The sequence below is a fragment of the Xiphophorus couchianus genome, chromosome 5, assembly GCF_001444195.1.
Source record: "Xiphophorus couchianus chromosome 5, X_couchianus-1.0, whole genome shotgun sequence".
NCBI lineage: Eukaryota > Metazoa > Chordata > Actinopteri > Cyprinodontiformes > Poeciliidae > Xiphophorus > Xiphophorus couchianus.
Genome location: NC_040232.1, coordinates 41,161,892 through 41,186,551, shown reverse-complemented (window position 1 = coordinate 41,186,551; position 24,660 = coordinate 41,161,892). Strand labels below are relative to the sequence as shown.

The 24,660-nt window shown below is 41.8% G+C and overlaps 1 protein-coding gene and 1 long non-coding RNA gene across 7 annotated transcripts in view; both read right to left on the bottom strand.

Annotated features, from left to right (window-relative positions):
• LOC114145495 (caskin-1-like) overlaps positions 1-24,660 on the bottom strand; it is a 107,094-nt gene that overhangs the window by 37,055 nt on the left and 45,379 nt on the right. For 2 of the 6 annotated variants that reach the window (XM_028019103.1, XM_028019102.1), the window contains exons 4-11: positions 18,238-18,383; positions 18,040-18,135; positions 14,571-14,692; positions 13,621-13,729; positions 13,294-13,402; positions 3,696-3,790; positions 1,651-1,765; positions 939-1,202 (exon numbers count right to left, since the gene is read on the bottom strand). In XM_028019103.1, the coding sequence (XP_027874904.1) occupies positions 939-1,202; positions 1,651-1,765; positions 3,696-3,790; positions 13,294-13,402; positions 13,621-13,729; positions 14,571-14,692; positions 18,040-18,135; positions 18,238-18,383 (1,056 nt within the window). Of the gene's footprint in view, positions 1-938; positions 1,203-1,629; positions 1,766-3,695; positions 3,791-13,293; positions 13,403-13,620; positions 13,730-14,570; positions 14,693-18,039; positions 18,136-18,237; positions 18,384-24,660 lie in introns of those variants that run through there. The other 4 variants (XM_028019104.1, XM_028019105.1, XM_028019106.1 and 1 more) reach the window with 4 other exon arrangements.
• LOC114145532 (uncharacterized) lies at positions 7,317-8,100 on the bottom strand. The gene is made up of 2 exons (XR_003595723.1): positions 7,971-8,100; positions 7,317-7,881 (listed from the first exon to the last, which is right to left on the bottom strand). It is a non-coding gene; the product is annotated as an uncharacterized LOC114145532 (long non-coding RNA).

Genomic DNA, 24,660 nt, shown 5'->3' with positions numbered 1-24,660 from the left:
CTTAGGATCTCATCTCTGCTTTTTGTGGTTGATGTGGTTCTGTTGGCTTCATCAGGCCATGATCAGCAGCTCTCACTGTAGCGGTTCACAGCTGAGTGTGAAGCAGCTGGGATGAGGATCAGTGCCTCCAAGTCCGAGGCCATGGTCTTGAGCTGGAAAAGGATAGAGTGCCTTCTCTTGGTGGGGGTGGGGGGTGTGGGAGGGGGGTGGGGCTGCCCCAAGTGGAGGAGTTTAAATATCTGGGGATCTTGTTCAGCAATGAGGGAAAAATGGAACGGGAGATCGACAGACGGATTGGTGCAGCGTCTGCAGTGAAGCAGGCGCTGTACCTGTCTCTCATGGTGAAGAGAGAGTGGAGTCAAAAAGTGGAACTCTCCATTTTATCATGAGTTTTGGGTCATGACCGAAAGAACAAGGTCATGGATACAAGCGGCCGAAATGAGTTTTTTCCGTATGGTGTCTGGGCTCTCCCTTAGAGATGAGAAGCTCAGTAAAATCCCTTCTGAAATCCTGAAAAGCAGTTTAACATATTACAGGAAAGACTGACTGCTTAGAAGGAACACAGGAAGAAATGTAGCATTACACAAAACTTTTGCACAGCACTGTTTATCATATGAACTAACACAAATTAACAGAATCTTTCTCTTAAAGGATCAGTTCACACAGATTATTTATACAAAGAACTGGGACTGACTTTCTTACACTGTATTACAAAAATTAAACAAAAGAACTTTAGCTATAGCATTAAAACTAATCACTTATCGATTTTAAGGTTTAAAATAAAATGCAAAACACTGGTGTGGCAAAGTTTGGTGTTTTCACCATTTGAGTGAACTGGAGCTTTAACTAAAGCCAGGCAACAGCTGACAATCCATGAGTTTTCTGTCCAAAGAGCATAAAAAAAGAAAGGATGCTTATCTGTGGTTTACAGTATGTACCTGTCTGACTCTGCTGCTCCTGAGGAGTGGAGAGAGGAGGAGAAATGGACAGAGGAGGAGGAGAGATGGGAAGAGGAACATACCCAAACGAGGAGAAGCGAGGGAGGGAATGTGTGCCGGAATGGAGGGGAGGGGGAGAAGGCAGATGCAGATGCAGGGGGAGGACTTTGGAGGGGGGGTATGGGTGTCCGTTGGCTGAGGCAATGGGGCAGGGGTTGGGCCGGCGGAGGAGCAGGGTGTGGCACTGCTGGGAGGGGGAGTGGCCTGGGTACAACCCGAGAGGGGGTAAGAGGGGAGGTTGCAAAACAAAAACAACACAACAACAACAACTGATCAGTCAAAAAGTAAAAAAAAAATGCATAAAAATAGAACTGATTGAAATTAAAACCAGAAAACATCCATATATATCCAGATGGAATCTTTCTAAGCAATAATGCAAACACATAAAATGAACAAAAGCGTCTAATAAAGCAGTTGTAGGAAGCAAAGAGGGGTGTGTGTGTGGGGGCAGGGGGGAGGTTAGAGAGGCAAGAGGTTGGTATAGGTTAAGGAAGGAGACAGAAGGAACAGGAGGTAAACAGCCGCCAGAGGACACTGTTGATGAGCAACAGGCTGATGGAGGCCAAAAGCTGCTGCTAGCTACCACACAACACATGCAAACCACTCACACAAGCCACACACACACACATACAGCTGTCATGTGGGTGGTCACCTGCCCTCTTGATGACCTCCACGATGTTGGATGGGAAGTAGCCCACGCGGTCGTTTCCGGTGCGGTTGTCATGGATGCAGCCCTTCCATCTGCCATCAGAGTGCTGCTCCAGCACCTGTACACAAACATCTGTCTGAACTAGGAACACTTAGTGGAAAAATGGATGAATAAGATGATGCACTGACTTATTGCCCAGAAGATGCCTGGTATCAGATGATTTTATTTAGATTATGTTTAAATGCACGGAGCATTTGCTCCTGAGAACTAGTGAAAAGCATCTTCAAGATGAAAGTTTGAGAAGCTCCTCCAGTGTCCTGTTTCAGAAAGCAGGAGGGGTAGCTATGTGCATATCCTGGGTTTTCCGTTTCAGAAAGCTGTGTATCAGCTATCCAGAGTCAACTTACTACCGCAACTTACTCCGTGAACCATCCCTGCTCGGCAGCAGGATTGTTTGAACAAACCCTAAGTTTGTTCTATATTTTAGCTGAAACCTGGCACAAGGAAAGCGTTAGAAATGAAGTGTTCTTTTCTGTGGGAGCCGTTACATGTTGGAGAGTAAATACTCTGCAGAAATCCCTGTCAGATGAGGGTGATCACGCTGCAGTTAGATGTTTTATCATTCCCGGACTAATATATTTTCTAGCGTTACTGTTTTTCGCCACAGTCAAAACTTCTGCTCGCACATCACTCATATGAAACAACGAGGACATTCTTTGTGCTGCACTTTGTTTTACTGCCAACCAGATCTTGTTAGAAAATTTACTGTAGCACATAAACTATTAATGTACAGCAGAGACGCCTATGAGGTGAATATGAATCTTACTCACATTAACATGATGAGGTTCTACCAAACACCAGGGTTTAATCCCTGGCTGGTGCTCTTTATTAAAGCTATTCTGTTTCTCTGTTATGTTATTGGTATCAGGCATGAAAAGCTTATTTTTAGGTAAATTTTATTTTATGATGGAGCTTTTTAAATATGAGCCCTCCCACTGTTGAGCTGTACATCATTGTGACTTTAACATGTTCTGAAACCAAAAACCCTGATTATCATAGACTAGGTGGTTTCTTCAGAGTTTCTGCCCGAGTTTGTTAGAAAAATTATCTAAGTTCATTTACTTGTGAGTTTATTTGAAAGGTTATGTTTTCATATTATTATTTTGTTTGATGTTTACTTGACTCCTTTTCTTCTGTGAAACATTATTAACCATTTTTAGGATGTTTGCCTGGAGGCTAGAGACTTTGCACATTCCTGTGTTATCAGCTATATGTGTAACTGATTAGTTGTGGTCAGCCCCATGCCCTTTTAAGGGCATGTCCACAGAAGGTTCCAGAACACCCTGTAGAAAAAGGTCATCGGTCAAATTCTTTGTGTGACTATGTGAAAAGCCCAACCTCCTTCTTTGTATTTTCTAATAAAGCCAAATGCAGACAAAGATCGGACAGAGTTGATCCCAGACAGTGTTTGACGGCGGCTTTCCGCGTCTCGGATCTTCCCTCCTTTTCTGCAGAAAAGAAAATTATGTCTCTGGTTGATTCTTTGCAAGTTAGGAATTAAAATAAACCTATCAGAGTTAGTTAGCCCTGCTTTCTGAAACGAGGCCCTGAAGTTTTTCACTAGAAACAAATCCTGGAACATAGCTCGTATACTTCTGCATATTTTATTAGTGGAGCCTTCAAGGACAGAGATTTGAAGTAGGGACCTAGGAAAGACAAACATTTTTTTAATGTACTCTATTGTACTTTTGCAGTTTTGGTTTTTCCACACCCTTTCTGGGCAATAAAAAAGTCGTCTGCCAAAGAGCATTTCATTTCTAATTGTACTCGTCTTGGGGACTAACGTTTTCTGTCATTTTCTCTGATCAACTAGGCTAGAGACACAAATAAATCAAGTTCCCCATCAGGAAATGCCACAAAACATATATTTAAAAAGAAACAACAGGCCTAAATAGGGACCAAAGCCACAACAAATAGAACTAGGGCTTTATAGTATATGAAATCATCAGAAAATATTTTACAGTGGTTGCAAAATGTGGTGAATGTACCGTGATAATGTCTCCAGCTTTGATGTTGAGGCTGGTAAGGTCGTAGTTGTTGCAGTAATCCTTCAGCGCTCGGACCTGCATTGCAGCTGATGCATCTACAGGACAAAGGGGCACAATGAGAAAACAGAAGCTGGGGCAGATCAACTTTTATACATTACTATCTATGAATGTTACATAAAAGTAAAGAATATCTCAGAAAACATTTTCCCTTCCAGCCCAGATAAGAAACACTTCAGTTTTTCAATTTTTTCTAGACAGAAAGGTTTTTAGGGCAACTTGATCATTTAACACTAGGCGCTCCACAGAGGCTGTTAGTAACTTTGCAGTGTTTTTGAATCTTAAGGTAAAAAAAAAGTTTTGTTTTACACTTTTATTGTGTTTTCATGAATTAGCTGCCATTAATATCACAATAGAATGACCTAACTTTTAAAGCAAAAATGTTTAATTTATTTGAATGAATATGTCAGGTTCCATTCATTACTTCTCTTTTGTTCTAAAATCTAAAAGAATAGAAACCTGCTTCTCGAACTTTGTATGAGTTGATTGTGAAATTTAGAAATGGCTTTAGGCAAATTTAGTCCATTTGCTCCCTTACTTCATACCAACAAAGTCCTGTTTGACACATGGTCACTGCCTGACCCAAGTAGTAAACTGGTTCAGGAAGCTGACTGGTGAGATGATCTACATCCATCTGCAAAGATGTGTCATCCTCTGCACTGCAACTTCTGGATGCAGATATTTGGTCTACAAATGTAAAACCAGTTTTTATAAAACCAATTTCTTGCCTGCTGCCATAAGTTTTTAAAATTCAATTTAGTACAGTTTTAACATGGTTTTCTTATTCTTTTTTCAGTTGTAAAAATGAGGATACTGTATTTAAGTCTATGTGTATTTATTTTTTTGTTTTTATGTTTTTTAACATAAAAAACACTTTTAATCATGTATTGTATGTATTTATTGCGTGTTTATATCAAATTTCCTGCATGGCAAGAAAGCTGGCTCACGTCACTGTAACCAAATCTACCTTGTGGTATAAATAATGTAGATTGATTGACATTTGAGGGACATTTAATCAATAACTCTTGATTAAACCCCTGGAACAGGGGTCGGGAACGTATGGCTCGCGAGCCAGGTGTGGCTCTTTTGATGATTGCATCTGGCTCGCAGATAAAACATAAAATATTTAATTTGGATGGATTAAAACAAGTTTTTATCCATCCATCGATTTTCCACCGCTCATGTCCTGTTCAGGCTTGCTATTGGCTGCTGGAGCAGTCCATTATTTTAATTGGATGAAAATAGCCTACGTTGGCTGTTGCTGGGTAAACAGGTAAATGCCCCCTTTTGAATCAGTCTGCTGGGGCATTAGCTCAAAGCTAACCCTTTGACGAAGAAGATGGCGAAAAGAGAAAAAGACGAGGAGTATCGTACATTTCAGGACGAATGGACCGAAGAATTAGCCTTTGTGGAGAAAGCAGGTTCTGCGGTGTGTCTAATTTGCAATGACAAAATTGCGCCGATGAAACGGTCTAATGTAAAGCGGCACGTCGACACACGCCTTGCTACCTTTGCGTCAAAATACCCGGCGGGAGACAGCAGAAAGAAAGCCTGCCCAGAGCTGCTGAGCAGCACCATGTTTGGATCTACGTATGCGTGTGAGCAGTCATTCTCACATCTTAACAACATCCAGTCCAACCTACGATCACGTTTAACGGATGAAAGCCTCAACGCTTGCATGAAGCTTAACCTTACCAAGTACCAACCAGACTACAAAGTGTAAAGGAAAATGATTAGTTAAGTGCTAAAATACTTACAACATGTGTAAAGGAATATTAAGCATTTTTATTGGAAAAACAGGCTTTGTGTGACCCTTTGAGATGGCCCAAGGAGACAAGCAGACGCCTTCCACTGTCTGCTTAAAGAGCACACAAGGGCCATAAAGTAGCATCTCCATGGAAACGGCAGCTGGAATGTGGGACGTCAAAACTCCAGGGGAGTCTGCGAGATTTATCTCAGGACTTCGGTGCTGGGGACAGTCGTACCCAGTACCTCTGAGATTAAGTGTTCTTCCCCTTCTGGCTTGACGGAGACCAGACGCCCGTTCGAGTTGGGTGTAAAGGGGGAGACTTCTCAGGTTTCTCTGGGGGCCGAAACAGGTCTCTGATTGGTTGAATTACGGAACGCCTTCTTTGCATATATTAAAGTGAGGAAACGCCTAGTCAGTATAAAGTACAATGTAACGCTAATACAGGGAGAGAGTTTTTCCATTTTTCCTCTCCACGTTGGGCGCCGTTGTCTGTCTATATGTTCTGTGTTCGTTTGTCTATCCCTTGTGTGTCTGTTATTTTATGAGTTAATGCATATCTCTGTATCTCTGCAGCTTTGTTGTTCATCGCTTTCTATGAATTAAACTCTGTGATCTGTGACGTCAACACGCTGTGTTAGTTTCGTTTTAGCAGGACGCCGCCACTCGCCAAGGACTCGGGAGAGAAAAGAGGAAAGAGCCAAAACTTTTTGTCCAAAGCTAGCATTAAATGATCTTCTTCTTCAATAATTGGGGGCTTCGTCCGGTTCTGGAATCTTGGCGGGTGGCGGTCTCTCCCCGATCGATCCGTTCGGCTCGTGCGGTAAGACATGTTTTAATTACTCCTTGGTTGTCTACAGGGCCATGTGCTCGGAAAGGGGAGGGGTGCTTGATTGTTCTGGCTGTGTGCAGCCACGCGGAGTTGTCGGAGCTGCAGGGATGCAGAGATTGTGTTTTTAAAAGAGTCTTTATAATAATTGGATTGAAAATACACGTGAAACAAGAGGTTCGTGACGGTTCCAAACATAGGATTTGCTACCCTATTGTTGTAAAGGTCGGGTTTTTCTTAGTAGTATTCTTTTCCCCGGAATGTTTAGTCTTGGACTTCCAAATAGAAAGGAAATTGTGTATTAAAAGTTAGTTTGAGTTTGCATCAGCTGGGAGATTTCGGCTCATCTCCGATGGACTAATAATTGGACAATCAGAAAGGTCTGCGGTAGACCGACGGGAAGAATTTGCGGTAAATTCTTGATGTAGCTTGCGGGAAGCTTTGATGTGTTTTGTTTTTGGAATAGACAAGTCTGGGGAAGACTGTAATGGATAGAATTTGTGGTAAATTCTTGGAATAGCTTGCGGGAAGCTTTGAAAATAGTGTGAGGTACACTTTAAAATAGCTTGCGGGAAGCTTTGAAAATAGTGTGAGGTACACTTTAAAATAGCTTGCGGGAAGCTTTGGTTTGTATTTTTGTTTTGAGTTAGACAGGTCTGCGATAGACCGACGGAAAGGATTTGCGGTGAATTCTTAGCATAGCTTGCGGTAAGCTTTGATGTTGCATCTTTTATTTTTAGCCGGTGCTTTCTTTGTATTTTTGTTTTCCTTCTCCTTCTGTTTTTCTATTTTGTCTATCATTCTGTTTAGTGTATCTGTGTTTGTCTGTTTGTGGTGCTTTTGCAGCCAGCTGCTCTTCTGTGTGAAGTGTGTGCAGAGATCTGCGTGTGTGTCTGAGTGTGTGTCTGCGTGCGTGGCCGTGTGTGTGTGCGCGTGTGCGAGTTCGAGCTGGCTGTGTGTTTGAGCGGAGTGTTACGTTGTGTGTATCTGTGTGGTGATTTGTGTGCTTGTTGCCGCGGCACGGGGCTGTTTGTATCTGCGTGTGTATCTGTGTGATCGCTCTGAGCGGAACGCTGTGTTTTAAAAAAGAGGGAGCAGTTTGTGTGAATTTGCATTGATTTTGCTGCGTGGTGTTTTGAAAAGTGAAGTACAGAAAACACGTGGTGTTTTGGTTTTAAATTAAGGGTTAAGTAAAATACTGGTACCAGATAGCGGGAAATTACTCATTGCTGAACAATTTTGACATGTCTCTTTGTGAACGTGCACGATATTTACAACAGGTTCCTGAAGACTAGAGTTTAAAATAAATTAAATTGACACGTGAAATTATGTTAATAAAACATTGGACAATTTCTGAAGCTTCAGTAAATTTGATGAAATTACAGTAAAACTTTGATGAAATAATGGGGACTGACTGACACTTGGACTGACTATAAAACTGGCCAGATGTGTTGTGTTTGTGTTGTATGTCTTCGTTTGTGGTGTAATTCATGTTGGTGTGAAAGATTGTATGATTGGAGATAGGATACCACTTGGTATTTTGTGTCATTTAACTACCACGAGAAGGTAAACAGCACCTCTGTCAGCAGATGCCATAGGCAAGAATTTCTCACTTGGGACACCAAGTTGAAGTAGAAATTACTCTACAGAGTATTTTTTAGTGCTGTCTCGTGGTGTAACAATCTCCAGTTTTTAGAACACCCTATGTGTTAAACTGGACTAAATTATTAAAATTAGGCAATAACAGCAGTTAGTGTGACCTGCAGTATAAAGATTGGAAGGTTATTTAAGATAGAATCCTGATAAAATAAAACATCTGAACAAATTGAAAATAAATTATGGGTTCTAAGGTTAAATAAATAAATAAATAAATAAAGAAAGAATAAGCCAAGAAAATTAGGTCACAGAGGATTGTAGACATGCTGTCTTGGCAAATTAATAGATAAATACATAAATAAAGTGAATGAATACATAGCTAAATACATGACTGATTAGGTAGAGAAATAAATAAAATAAAACTGTGTATAGAATTATGCACTAAAATAGTAGATATAAATGTTGATAGAATGAAATACAATTAGCTACAATGGGACTTTTAAAATGGGTGGAGGATGCAGACAAAACAAAGATCTTTAGGGAAACAGGCTCTAACTGTAAGAGGGATTGATCAGATAACAACAAACTGTAGCATGCAGCTGATTCTAGATATTTTCACAATCAGTCTTTTTAGAACTGACCAAAACTTCAAGATAGATAAAATATTATTAAATCTACAGGACTTACTGATAATTAGACAGGATAAATTAGAAGTAACTCTCTTGTTAAATAAATAGACATTGATTAGATATAGAAAAGTTTGCTGAAATTTACAAGATTTGTTGTTCAAGGATAATATTCCGTTTGGAATAACTTATTGGTTAATAAAAAAAAAGATCATATGGCACTAGTGTAGAGAATCAAGATTGAACTGTAATAAGAGATGATTAAACGGTGCCTACAGAAAGAAGAGAGTGCTGTGAATAAAATAAGAAAATAAAGTAGTAATTGAATTGGGAGTTCCTCCTGCAAGTCCTTCTTGGTTTTTCTTTTTCCTGCCATGCAGTCGGCCCCTCCGAGAAGTCTAAAGGGGGTTTTATGGTGGGCTTAAGACTTTGTTTTATGGTCTGACAATCGAGATTGCTCAGAATAGTGTAGTGACTTTAAAATGTCAATTGTGAAATCTAACATTACAGTATTTAATTAATTTTTGTGTGTCTTTACCATCACATAAGACAGGATTTTGATGCTGTTTGGTTTCCTAGCTTTAGTGAACCAGTTTCTCTTTCAGGTAAATAGTTTGACAAAGCACATACATAGTGAGCAAGGACTAATGTGGAAAAGGTTGAATATAAGTTTTTATCATCAAAACACTGAGTCTGTCACACACAGATACTCTTGGTAATGATTTTCTGTTTTCTTTTCATATTATTTTATATTGTTTGGGGAATAGTTTAGATTTTTGTTTTTAAATTTGTTTTCCTTAGTCTGACTTTTTATTTAGCTATTCGAGTCAGTTCTCTGTCTATTTTGTTAAGTATAACAAATTAATTTTTTCTTTGGAGTTACTAGTTTCCCCTGGACCCGTTCACCAGGGGACAGGGAACTTTGGTCTTTAGTTTAATTTCTTTCGTTTGTAAATTTAGTGATATACTGACCTGTATTTGTTAAGTTTGTGTGTTTACTTACCCTTTGGTGTGTGTTAATGGTCTGATCAGCCAGTATCTCAGTTTCCCTCGTGTCTTGGTAAGTCCGTTTGTGCCTTGAGTTGTTCTATTACTGCCTGAATTGTGTTTTGTTATGTTGATCTCAGTTTGGGCCCAATTTCTTATTTTTTGGATTTTTCTTTGTTAACTGTGTTTTGAATTTTCTTCAACGTCTCTCTGGCTGGTTTATGCAAAACCTTCACTGAGTCTTAATTGGTAAACATGCTTTGTCAGCCATTAGTAAAAATTCTTGAGACGTTTTAAACAAAATTATTTGACAATCATGAGTGTAAAATTGAATACTGAGTTTTAAACCTGTAATGTGAAGTATTTTGGGAACATCGTATTCTTGACGGTTTAACACATGCTAAAATGACGTATTCTGTTTGTTTTGCAAACTTTACTTTTTAGAAAAAGGCAGCATTGCATATCGGTGGGGTTCTCAGCTAACATGTTAACCCTGTTTCATCAACATTTTTTTTTCAGGTACTGGGAATGATGTTGCATTTAATAGCTAATGCATCATCAACAGGGGGAAAATATGTTATGGGTTTATTTTACTTAATTAGAGATTACTGAAATTTATAGTGCTTAAACAAAAACTGTAATTTATAGTACTTAAACAAAACTTTTGAAGGACATGTCTGATCTGTGCTATACATAAAAGTGAAAGGAAAATATGGTCTGGTAATATATGTGCTTATTTTAAATGGATTTGAGTTGTTCTCCATTGAAAAATGTTCTGACAATGGGCTAAAGTATTTTGAAACCAATAAAAATCTATAGTGATAATGAAGCATATTTTGGTTAATTAACTTGGGAAAATAATTATAGAAATTAAAAATAGTATTGCGCTGGCCATTTTCAGAGCATTAATTTAATGGAGTAAAACGTCTTAATAAATGTTTTGAAGAATCTGTTTTTGATTAAAGTATCACTAATCAGTAGAAGCACTCAGGGGGCCTGAGTTGTGGGATTATAATGATTTTTCTAAACTGGATTTTTGTTTTGATTTATATCCATTTAAAACGATTTTGAATAAAACTTTAAATTCGACAGGCAAAAGACCTAGGTAAAAGTGGTATATTTTGAAAATGTCTGGATTTGTTACATTATAATTTCTCCAGGTTTAACTCTTTTGAATTTTTGTTTAAGGAAAGCATGTTGAATGTTTTAGACAAACAACCAGTAAGATCTAGTCTTCTATAAAAGTAATTTAAACTGGACTGTTTAATTCACATTAATATTCATTGTTTTGATGGTAAATGTAAGCTTTACAACTACATTTTTAAGCTTTTGTTATTATTTTGTTTTTGTTTAATCCTATTTTTACAAGATTGGTTTAAGAAAAGATCTGCATTTGTTTAACATTCTGGCAAAACATTACTTTGGACACATGTCCTTTGAAGCAAGTGATTACAAGGTTTTGGCGTTTTCCACCAGTTGGAGGTATGATATGAAATAATTGATACGTAGGTTGAATGGATCACATCCTACGTCGAATGTGCAGAACGAGACAGGTATGAGATCTGCTCACGGTTTTCTACATATAGACTGGACTGAAGTTCCGAGCTCCAAGTCTGACTCTGGAATTTACGGCAAATGCTGTTGTCTTAGAGGGGGTGTGCAGCTGCTTGGAGGAGCGGTTTCACATTTTTTCAAAGATAACAGCCACAGAGTCACGAGCGGGGAGGATTCACTCGGACACGAGTGAATTGAAGATATTTGTGTGGTATACACAAATGAATGATGCTTTTGGAGACTCTTACATCTGCTTTCTCATTTCAGTTTGCTGTTGTTCTGGTGCCTTCTGGATGTGATCTCCTTCAAAGTCTGCGTTATTTGATAAAGAGTAAGAAATAATTCTCCTGATGGAAAATGACAAAGCACAAAATTGTTTTTCAGTGAACCCATTGTTTGATTATGATGATATTACAGAATGTTGTAAGTGTGTTTCTGATGCTAATGAAACTTATGTTGAAACAAAATGTCTGTTTTATAAACTGGTGTCGGGTCACGTGGCAGGATCTTGTTTTCTCAGGACGAGATTTCACCTTCTTTTTGAAACTCACTGTTATATTGGCATAATAATCCAATTTTCAGTGAGCTACAGCCACTCAGGTGGGAAACTTGAGGTTTCCATCCGAGGAGGTTCAGGCTGCAAGAGGATCATCATTAACTTTTTATTGCGTGTTTTCGTTCGTTGCGAACTCTGAAAAAGGACTTTCGTTTTTGCGCGCATATTTTTGAACATTTCCTGACGAAGACTGCGTATTTTGTTTTTCAGAGACTATCGATGGACATAAAAAAAAACAAAAAAAAAACAGAAAAAGACGAGCAACAGATTGTACTTTTGTGTGTTTTTCATTTTGACAGATTGTAATTTTGTGATGTATGTTGTCTTTTAAGTTGCAGAGCATTTCTTATTAATTTTTTGTATATGTCCCTGTTTTATTTTTTGTTTCATATTTTGGGTTTTTTGTTTGTTCTGTGTTTTGGTTGTGTATTGCGCGGCTTGATAGATTTTTATTGAGGTCTGTTGTTTTCAGACCTCAACAGGGGGATTGTAAAGGAAAACGATTAGTTAAGTGCTAAAATACTTACAACATGTGTAAAGGAATATTAAGCATTTTTATTGGAAAAACAGGCTTTGTGTGACCCTTTGAGATGGCCCAAGGAGACAAGCAGACGCCTTCCACTGTCTGCTTAAAGAGCACACAAGGGCCATAAAGTAGCATCTCCATGGAAACGGCAGCTGGAATGTGGGACGTCAAAACTCCAGGGGAGTCTGCGAGATTTATCTCAGGACTTCGGTGCTGGGGACAGTCGTACCCAGTACCTCTGAGATTAAGTGTTCTTCCCCTTCTGGCTTGACGGAGACCAGACGCCCGTTCGAGTTGGGTGTAAAGGGGGAGACTTCTCAGGTTTCTCTGGGGGCCGAAACAGGTCTCTGATTGGTTGAATTACGGAACGCCTTCTTTGCATATATTAAAGTGAGGAAACGCCTAGTCAGTATAAAGTACAATGTAACGCTAATACAGGGAGAGAGTTTTTCCATTTTTCCTCTCCACGTTGGGCGCCGTTGTCTGTCTATATGTTCTGTGTTCGTTTGTCTATCCCTTGTGTGTCTGTTATTTTATGAGTTAATGCATATCTCTGTATCTCTGCAGCTTTGTTGTTCATCGCTTTCTATGAATTAAACTCTGTGATCTGTGACGTCAACACGCTGTGTTAGTTTCGTTTTAGCAGGACGCCGCCACTCGCCAAGGACTCGGGAGAGAAAAGAGGAAAGAGCCAAAACTTTTTGTCCAAAGCTAGCATTAAATGATCTTCTTCTTCAATAAAAGCCATCAGCAAATTCATGCAGCACCAGAAGTCACATTAATGGTGAGTATTATAACAACATTATTTAAAAGAATAAATTCAGAGGCTTATTATACTCACATTTAGTAGAATTCAGTCTTAAAATATATTATATGGCTCTCACTGAAATAAATATCCAAATATTTTTGCTTTCATGGCTCTGTGAGTCAAAAAGGTTCCCGACCCCTGCCCTGGAAGCTACTTTTGCTCCAACATTGTGTAGAAACAGGAGGGAGCATTTTGTTTTTTACCTACTTTTTCTGACTGCATTTCAGTTTTTACTCCTAGCAATGTTATAGATGAGCCCTAACCCAAAGCTGAGGTCAGTATGGATGTGAATGTGTGAGTTCAAGGCCTCACCTCTCAGTAACTGTTTGATCTCCCTGCTGGCCTGTGTGGTGGTAAACTGGTTAACAATGTCCAAGGCAGTTTGACTCAGAGTGTTTCTCACTCCTGCACTGATGCCACTCTACAATGAAACAGAGGAGATAAACAAGGGGCAAAGCTGGAACACTGATCAGTATGAGGGATGGTGTGGTTACAGCATGAGGCTGGCCAGATTGTCTGTTTATGCAACATGTTCCAGAAATGTCTTTATATTCTTTACTGCACAGTGTAAAGAATGATGAACAATGAGGTGTAAATTTGCTTGGCTGAAAAAAACACATTTAAGAACAAAATACTTACATCTAGCAGCAGCCGCACCACCTCCGTCTTCCCACAGAGGGCAGCCTGATGCAGGGCAGTGCCACACTCAGACTGTCTGTTGATGTCTATCCCAGCCTGGATCAACAACCTGCAGAGCAACATCAACTTAAATTACACTTTTGTTTATTTTATAAAGTCACCATCACAAAATGATTTGGGTCTGAGGATTCTGAAGCATGAAAAACATAAAAACAAACGCTGTATAGCTGGCAGAGATTTAGGACGCAATCCAAGACGGCCTGTTTTTATTCAACCATCTTCAAGAGTTATTGTGGTTAAATTTTTTAATAGATTTTTTTACTTAGTTAGATAGAGATACCAAGCAGGCTGGATGACTGTTTGTTTTCTCTCTGGTGTGTTTTACTTTTTTTGCACACCAATTTGAGCGAGAACCAAGTAAACAAAAAGGTCCTACAGTTACAAGTCATTCCAGGACATCATCCAGGTAGCCTTAAAAAACCTAGTCATGAAACTCCAATTTCAGAATCAGCTTGACGGCCTTCAGTTTGGCATTTTTATCTGATGAAAGCAGTCAATGTAGTCAGAAATCATGTTTAATGGTTCAATATATCCCAGCAGAAAGAGATTAGATGGCTGCTGTTTGCTGGTACATTTGCATGCTTCATGTTGTCATGTATCTACCATTAGACAGTAATTGTTTCCTTAGTTCATTGTTTATGAAGCAAATGTACAGGAAAAGAGTTGGACTGCAGTTCTGAAATGTATTTGGATTGTGGGTTTTTGAGTTGAGTTAGGGAGCTTTAGGGCTTAAAAGTGTTGACTTAGTGCTAACTGTCTGCTTTGAGTGAAAGTAAATCTGCAAATGTAGGCATGGACTATGGAGTACTTTTTAAAATGAATATAGAAACATTGAATGTACTGTTCATTAGAGTAAATGACTATTATGATTTAAGAGTTATTGTTCGGACCGTATTACGTCTATGTGTCCATTCTTAGCAGCCAGATGCAGCGGGGAGACTCCATTTGGGTCTGAGGGTTTCGGCTCCAGCATGGCTGCACACATGTTGCTGCTGAGCAGGAGCTGGACCACCTAAACAGGAAAACACAGTATCAGTGGGAACTTCAATGAGTGAATGTTGGATAAAAACACAATTTTTTTCTTACTTTATTCAAATTCAGAAGTTTAAACTTCCTTAGTATTTGATAGAATTTCCTTTTAGACACCTTGACTTGGGAGCAAATGTCTCTCAATTTGTTTCTGTAATTTTGGCCAGTTCCTGTTTGGAGGCCGCCCTGCTCACACACAACTTTTCTATGGAGGTGAGATCAGACTTTTGTGATGGCCACCCCAAAACATTAACTATACTGTCCTTAAATCTCTGTAATTAGTTTGATTGTATGCTAAAGGTCATTGATCATTCAGAAGAACCATTTGTGTTCAGCCTTCCCATGTATTTTGTGAAGTGCACCCACACAACACATCACACCTGGGCTCACATTTTTAAGCTCACAAACTTCTCTCTTTATCAAGCAACTGTAACAATGGTCACTATGACCAATCACTTCAATGATCAAAACTTGATCAAAACACAGGACATGGCTTCAGAATGCAGAGTCTTTGTCCTTGAATCAATTCACAAGCAGTAATCTGGATTCTAGGTTACTTTAGGAAAAAAGGCTTCTTCATGGCTGAGTGGGGTTTCATGATGTGCTTCACTGTGGACAATGACACTGTTACCAGGTTCAACAAACATCTTCATAGTTTAGTTTTTGTTCTGTGGTTTATTCCAACATTTTGCACCAAAACAAGTTCTTTTGTTCTTGGACGCAGAACCTTGCTGAGCAGTGTGATGCCTGAAAACAGTTATGGCTTTCACTTATATACAATTGCTATAATTGATAATGAGGCACATTCCTATGGCAAAAGTCCTCAGTTATTGTCAGGATCTGTGTTTTTCTATGTTTATTTAGAGTTTCGGTGTCCGTAAGTCTCTTCGTTGTCCTGTCCTCCCCTTGATTGTTCCCAGGTGTGTCTCGTCTCTGTGATTACCCTCCCGTGTATTTAACTCCACCTGTGTTCTTTGTTCCTCGTCGGGTCCTTGTCAATGTCTAGTCTAGCTATCGTCAGTGTTTCCGTGTGCCTGCTGTTCGTTGTTTTGACTGGTTTTCATCATTAAATCATCATATTCATCATACCTGGGTCCGCTGCATCTGCCTCACCACTCTCACCACCCGCACTTCATGACAGTAGGACCCGACCAGTCCGATGGTGAGACAGCAGCTCATGGCCCAGCACGACCCGGAGGTATGGTTCCAGCAGCAGTTGGAGTTGGCTCAGCGGGATCTCTACAGGGACGTAGAGATCCTGCCATCTCCGCTGCTGCTGGAAGAGATGGGACTGGAGTCGGACTACACCCTGGCGATTAGCCAACGCCAGATCCTACCAGTCACCACCCCAGAGCCCCCCGGATGCCGCCCCCGCCGTTACTCACGCCGGGGAAGACAGCGACGTGAGCCGCCGGTGAACCCGGCCCCTCGTCGCCTTCCGGATCCGTCACCTCCGCGTTCAGCCCGGAGACGGCGACGTGAGCCGCCGGCAGACCCGGCCCCTTGTCGCTTTCCGGAGCTACCACCTCCGCTGCCAGCTCGGAGACAGCGACGTGAGCCGCCGGCAGACCCGGCCCCTCGTCGCTTTCCGGAGCCGCCACCTCCGCTGCCAGCTCGGAGACAGCGACGTGAGCCGCCGGTGCACCCGGCCCCTCGTCGCTTTCCGGAGCCGCAGCCGGTTCCAAGGCTCCGCTGCGGCTCGCCCCCGCAGCCGCTTCCAAGGCTTCGCTGCGGCTCGCCCCCGCAGCCGCTTCCAAGGCTTCGCTGCGGCTCGCCCCCGCAGCCGGCCCCGAGGCTCCGCTCTGGCTCACCTCCAGCCGGCGCACCCGAGGCCGAATCAGCCGGCGTTTCAGCCGGCGCACCCGAGGCCGAATCAGCCGGCGGTGCACCCGAGGCCGAATCAGCCGGCGGTGCACCCGAGGCCGAATCAGCCGGCGGTGCACCAGAGGCCGAATCAGCCGGCGGCGCACCGGAGGCCGAATCAGCCGGCGTTCCAGCCGGCGCTCCTTCTGAGACTCCCAGTGTTCCTACCGAGACTCCCAGTGTTCCGACCGAGACCCCCTGCGTTCTTACCGAGACTCCCTGCGTTCCGACCCTGGCCCTCTGCGTTCCACCCGAGACCCTGACCCTCTGCGTTCCTCCTGAGACCCTGACCCTCTGCGTTCCGTCCGAGACCGAGACCCCCAGTGTTCCACCCGAGACCGAGACCCCCTGTGCTCCGACCGAGACCCCCTGCGCCCCGACCGAGACCCAGTCCCTATCTGTTCCTCCCGAGACCGAGACTCCCTGTGTTCCAACTGAGACCCCCTGTTCTCCACCTGAGACCCTGCCTCGGGGGGCTCGTCGTCGCCGTCTGTGGGCGGCCCCCGGGGCTCATCATCGCCACCTCCAGGGCCGCGGACGGCCGCTGGACCGCCTCCGGGGGTCCCGCCTCCAGGGTTCCCGCTTCCTGCGCCGCGGACGGCCGCCGGACCGCCTCCAGGGTTCCCGCCTCCTGCGCCGCGGACGGCCGCCGGACCGCCTCCGTGGTTCCAGCCTCCAGCGCCGCGGACGGCCGCCGGACGGCCGCCGGACCGCCTCTGTGGTTCCCGCCTCCAGCGCCGCGGACGGCCGCCGGACCGCCTCTGTGGTTCCCGCCTCCAGCGCCGCGGACGGCCGCCGGACCGCCTCTGTGGTTCCCGCCTCCAGCGCCGCGGACGACCGCCGGACCACCTCTGTGGTTCCTGCCTCCGTGGTTCCCGCCTCCTGCGCCGCGGACGGCCGCCGGACCGCCTCAGTGGTTCCAGCCTCCAGCGCCGCGGACGGCCGCCGGACCGCCTCTGTGGTTCCCGCCTCCAGCGCCGCGGACGGCCGCCGGACCGCCTCCGTGGTTCCCGCCTCCAGCGCCGCGGTCGACCGCCGGACCACCTCCGTGGTTCCCGCCTCCTTTGCCTCTGCCCACCCTGTGGGTAGTTTTTTGTTTCTTTTTGGACTCTTGGCCCTTCCCGTGTTTCCGCCCACAATGGTGGGTTGTTTTTTTGTTATTCTGGACTCTGGCCCCCCGTCCAGCGCCCCTCCGCCCACCCTTGTTGTGTTTTTTTTTTTTTTTGTGGGCGTCTGGTAGCCGCCCTTGAGGCGATAAAGACACTTGATAAAATGTTATATTGTTCTCAAATTGGTGACTGCATGATGTTTCTGTGACTTTTTGTTTTTGTCTTGTTGCTGAAATGGGCCATACACATAAACCTGTCTGATTATGAGGAAACTACAACATTCTTTTAAATATCAAATATAGATATTTAGTTCAAACAAAGAAAATTTAAAAACTTTCTTTTTGTTTATTGAACTTACTGCAACACGCCCAAATTCACAGGCGAGGTCCAGGGGAGTTTTCCCAGCTGCATCTGAGATACAAGGGTTGGACTGATGCTGTAGCAACATTTCTGACTGCAACACACACACAAAATCATTACTGGTTTATTTGACCCGAATTTCAAACATGCCTCATCAGATCTAGACTGAAACAAACAGCCACACACACTGAGTTACCCCATCATAGTGTCCGTGCTGAGCTGACAGGTGGAGAGGGATCTGTCCTTCGTCTGACTGTCCGTTGACTGAGGAGCCTGCTTTCAGCAACATTTTCATTGGTTCAGTCTTCCCTTGCCATGCAGCATAATGCAGAGGACGCATTCCTACACAAATACCCCCCAAACACACACACACACACCCCGAGCAGGCAGAGCCAGATGTGACAGCAACCATAAAACACAGACATACAGTACATAGTTTCTCATTTATATCAATCAGTTTACAACTAGACATCAGGCAAACATTAACTATCCAAATACTACCTAGTTATGAAGCAAAAGATAACTTGTATTTAAAAAGACAACAAGCTAGTGCAGCTAAAATAATCACCAAATGAGAAAATGCTCTTTTTAAAGAAAGTCATTGAAATTAAAAATGTTAGCTTGTTTCTGCACTCTCCCTGCAACATGGCAAATATGTTTGGAAAGTTTTTAAAAATATTCATATTCTGTGGCAGTAACACAATTTCACTGTTAATTCAGCAACAATACACAATCGGTTTGAGTGCATGTATTTCTGAATGCAAAAAATTTAACAAAAAAAGTAGTTTTTAACAAAATGACTAGTGCAACATTTATCTCTCCTTTGAAAACCAGACTGAATGTAACTGACACATTAGTTTCTGCTTTACTTTTTGTGTTTTTTATAGCCACTGTTCAAAATGGGAAAGACAATGAAACATCTTTTTTGAGTGTGTTAAATCATTATAAGTCAGAATTGTTCCACAAGAAAACAATAATTTACCTAAATCTGCCCATTTCTGCAGACTATCCTATCACAGTTATGGAACTGTGATCGATCTCACTGAGCTCCTGAGATCGAGCCAATCTTTCACACGTTTGTAAAAACAGTTTGCATGCCTAGGTGCTTCGTATTCCAAGGACATCATTGGAATACATGATTGCTATAATGTGGACAGGTGATCAAATAGTTCTGGCAATATAATATACTGCTCAAAAAAATAAATGGAACACTTTAAGTGTTAAACACCTGTTTAAGTGTTCCCTTTATTTTTTTGAGCAGTGTACATTAAAGTTTGTAAAGATTTCCATATCTCAACAGCCTGGGATCTCCAGGCTAACATGGCTCGTCTTGTTGTTGTTGACATCTTTATGACCCTTTGTGACCCTGGAACTATTGTATTTGCAAACATGACATTCCTGGGACATTTGAGACAGCAGCTTGAGACGAAGGGCAACAAAACCCTTTTCAGTGCCATAACAGGTCCAAAGAGAACACTGCATGGAACTGGGCAAGTCTGAGAACAGTCCAAAAAACCAGGAGTCACTGCAGACACCACTAAGTAGAGAATATTACACAGGTCTATTGAAAAGTATGATTGTGAATGAAGCTGCACAATATTAGAAAACTATGCAATGGCAATTTTATCGGTTAAAATTGGGACAATAAAAATTGGTGACCGTAAATCAAGTTTTCTTCCTCCTTTGGTTTTTAAACATGTTCCTAATCCTCACTGTGACAGAGTGATCTTCTGATACTTAACAATCATTAGCAAACAATTATTACATTCTTTGCACTATTATTGAAATGACAATACTTTCATGGTAAACTGTGCAACTCTATTTGCAGATATTTCTTAATACGCCACGCAAATTATTTTCTTTCAACCAAGAAGTTTGTTTATGATAGAGAAAAAAAATTCTGAATTTAAAAAAAATCTCTAAGCAATTCCTTATTCCTTTCTCAATTAACAGTGAAAAACTGTTGGCACTGTTAGCATACATGTTGTATGTATGATTGCTATACATACAACATGTTTATACTGTTGCTTTGACTATTTCTGTTGGACAATGAGCTCCATGTCCCTGAAGTTAGAAGGCCTCTTGGCCATCTCCCTAACCTTTAGGTCCCACCACAAATTCAGATTTAAGCAGAAACTCCATCTGGGCCACTACAAAACATGAGTAAGGCAAAATAAAGTTGAGCCAAGAAAAAGGTGAAGAGAGCAGGCATTTCAATGTGCGTTCATTTATTGTCTTTCTCAGAACGGTACAATACAACTGCAGTACTCAGAAGACACAGCAGATGGCAGCATAACAGCCTCTCCATTAATCATTGAACAAATTACTGCTTCATATTTCAACACTCCCACTTAATTTTTTACAATAGTATTAAGACACAAGATAGTGCTGAAATCAATTTTAACTCAACTTGCAAGACTAACGTATTAGTCCTTTTCTGTTTATAGTTTACTTTTTGTCTTGCTATACTCAACAAGAAATAGTCAACTTTAAGATAAGATAAGATAAGATAAATCTTTATTGTCATTGTCACAAGGTCAACGAAATTCAAAGGGTGCCATCAGTCGGTGCACATGCCCAAAAACAAAAAATAACTGTCTCACAATTCACACACAACGCAAGAATCAACAAACAACTGGTAAAAAATAAATAAATAAATAAATAAGAACAGCCACATTCTCACATACATCATTTATGATGATTAATGAAAACTACAAAGTAAGACATTCTATCACAGATTTACATTGGAAAAAGTCCAATCTTTTTTCTAAAATACTCAAACTTCTGTCTTGCAAGAGGCTTTGTCAAGATATCTGCCTTCATGTCATCGGTTGGACAATATTCTAACTTGACTTCACCATTCTGCACACATTCACGAATGTAATGGTAATGAATATCTATGTGCTTGGTTCTTGAATGGTCCACCGGATTCTTTGCTATTGCAATGGCTCCTTGGTTGTCCTCCAGAATCACTGTAGGCTTTGTGACCAAACCCAGATCGTTCAGTAATCTTCTCAGTCAGGTTCCTTCTTGAGCTGCTTGACTGAGAGCAACATACTCAGCTTCTGCTGTTGAAAGTGCAACCGTTGCTTGTTTTTTGCTTAGCCAGCTCACTGCTTCTCCGCTGAGTAGAAATATGTTGTTGAACGGCGGTCGTCTTGATCTCCAGCCCAGTCAGCATCAGAAGAACCAGTCAAATCTTTGTACAGTCAGACTCTAGAGCAAGGTTAACAGTTCCCTTCAGGTATCGAAGAATCCTCTTCACAGCAGTCAGATGTGCAGTATTTGGATTTGCATTGAACTTTGACACTGCACTCACTGCTTGTGCTATGTCTGGTCTTGTCATCGCCGCATACAGTAGACTTCCAACCATGGACTGATATGTGCTTGGATTGACAGGATTACTGACAGCATCATCCTTTTTCAGCTTTACACTGATGCCAGCAGGGGTTGCAACAGGATTTGCTTTATCCATCCCGTATTTCTGAAGAATGTTTTCAATGTTCTGTTTCTGGTGAAGAAAGATGCAGTTTTTTGCTTTGTCTTGAATAACTGAGATGCCGAGGATGTAGGACAGTTCACCCAAGTCCTTCATTTTGTAGCGCTCTTGGAGAGTCAGTTTTAACTCATCCATGCTTTCAGTTGACTCTGTAATCAGCATCAGATCATCTACACAAACTGCAACTATCTCCAGCTCCTGTGATGACTTCACAAACACACAGGGATCCGAGGTGCTCTGCTTAAATCCAAGCTCCATCATGAATTTTGTGAACTCTTTGTTCCAACAACGAGGAGACTGTTTTAATCCGTAGATTGATTTTTTTTAGTTTGCATACAAGATGCTCCTGACCTGGTTTGATGGATCCCTCAGGTTGTTCCATGTATATTTTTTCCTCCAGGTGTCCATTTAAGAATGCAGTGACAACATCCATTTGATGTACATGTAGGTTATTCTGGATGGCAAAGGACAATAATGTACGAATTGAGCTAAAACGTACCACAGGCACCATAGAGCTGTGAGTAGCCTTTGGCAACAAGTCTGCACTTGTATCGCTCCACTTCTCCATCACTTTGATGCTTGACTTTGAACACCCATCTTGACCCAATGACCTCTTTGTCCTTTGGTAGTTCCACCAGGTCCCATGTTTCATTTTCTTCCAGTGACTGGTCTTCTAGATCAGCCGCTTCTTGCCATTTTTTTGCATTTGGACTCTTTAATGCTTCTTTCAGTGTGATTGGTTCCATGACAGAACACACATTAGCACAATGGTCAACAGTCACCATATCTGCAAACTCGTCATATCCATATCTCTTTGGAGCCTTTCTGATTCGGCTTCCTCTTTTAATAGTTTCATTGACAGTGACGTCATCATCAGTTGTTTCCTTTTCTTCTGTGATAGTAATCACCTCTTTCTCTGGACAGGAAACTTCCTCCTTCTGTTTCCAGTCAATGTCCGACTCATTAAAGATGACATCCTTTCGAATCAGAATTCTTCTTTTTTCTTCATCAAACAGACGATATCCTTTTGCGTTGTTCGCATATCCCACAAACCTGAGCTTTACAGTTTTCTTGTCAAGTTTTTGTCTTTCAGCATCTGGAACATGTGCATAAGCAACACAACCAAACACTCTCACATGATTCATGTCAGGTTTTTTACCAGACCATCGTTGGTAGGGTGTCTCTTGCTTCAGAACAGATGTTGGCAATCTGTTTTGTATGTAGGCTGCTGTTGCTACTGCTTCAGCCCAGTACATCTTTGGTAGTTTAGCATGTGACAACATGCTCCTAGCTGCTTTAACCAATGTCCTGTTTTTTCTCTCTGCAACTCCATTTTGCTGAGGTGTATGAGGTACAGACATCTCATGGTGGATACCTTGAGCCTTCAAATATTCTTGAAACTCACTTGAAATGTACTCCCCACCATTATCTGATCTCAGTCTTGCAACTTTGTGTCCACACTCATTGGAGAATGTTCTCTCAAATTCCTTGAATTTGCTTAAGACTTCACTTTTTGTTTTATGAAGTAAACCTTACAACAGCGAGAAAAGTCATCAATGAATGTTACAAAGTATTTTGACCCACCAATGGATTCAGTCTGCATGGGTCCACAGACATCACTATGGATCAGTTGCAGCTTACGTTTGGAACGGATTTTTCCCACTGCCTTACATGGCTGTCTTGTGAGCTTGCCTTCCACACAGGCTTCACAGAAAGGAAATTCTTTGTCTGCAGAGAATTTCACTCCATTCACCAGAGCTTCTAGTTTCTTTAGTTTGGTGGTGTGACCTAAGCGCTGATGCCACAGATTAGTTGTTACTGATGCACTTGATGCACTATGACAGACCGGCATAGATCCTTTAATATCCAACTGCTACAGTCCATCAGATCTTTGTGTTCCCATTCCTTGAAGAGTTCCATCCTTGCCATGAATGTAGCACCGAGATTCTTTGAACTGCACTGTATTTCCTTTTCTTGTAGCAGCTCCCACTGAAGAAAGATTTCCAGACAACTTTGGGACATATAACACATCATACATTGTGGCAGATTTAGCATCACTTATTTTGAAGGTCATGTTCAATTTAACAATGCCAAATCCTTGAGCTTCCACCACCCTGCCATCACCCAATTTTACAGACTGTGTTTTTGAAAAGTGCTGGTAGTTTTGAAGAATTTCTTTGTCACAGGTCATGTGTTTTGATGCTCCAGAATCAATCAACCACTCATCTTGTGCTGGTCCTTCAGTTAGATTTGCATTTTCTGCAACAAAGGCACTCTCAGAGGGGTCTTCTTCATTTTCACATACCGCATTCTTGGCTTTGTGATTTTTGATTCGTTTCTTCCAGCGTGGACAGTTACGCTTTATGTGTCCTTCTTTGCCACACTTGTAACATCTCCATGAACTCTGTCTTTCAGCTCCCACTACTTTTGAATGGTCCTGCATTTCTCTGTGAACTTGTGTTGACATGGCTGATGCACCACCTGATGCAGCAGCACTGTAGACATCATTAACATTGACTCTATTTTGCTCTTCATTGATTAATGCTTGCTAAACAAACTGTAATGTCAAATTGGCCATCTTTGTTTCTAGAGCAGTGACAATCGTAGCATAGCTTGGTGGTAAGCTACCCAGGAGTGTTACAATCTGATCTTCCTCTTCAATTACAGCACCTATTGCTCTTAGCTGGTCAGTCAGTTCCTTCATTCGTTTTAAATGGTAAAAAGTAAAAAGTGCCCATGAAAGAAGTGCTTGTTTGTGAAATGCAGAAAGTTTTACTGGTATTTTCTCTACATTATAATTACAGAGGAGGAGGCCCTACCAGGTGTATCTCTGTATTTAGAGGAGTGGAGGAGGGGCGCCACTGACTGAGTGCAGAGAGACGAGGCCGACATCCTGCAGGGATTATAGCTCCCATCTGCCCTGAGATTTCCTCTTTCTTCCGTCAGAATCCACCAACGTTGGCTGGAGATATTTTCCTGCTCTGATGCCATTTGGCTCTCTGTTACGCAGCCATGAAGCTTTTATCCTCTGTTTTCTATTATTTACTCTACAAATAAATCTGTCGCTGTTCTCTCACACACAACAAAAACAAATGATTGCATTTTCAACAAGCTCACACA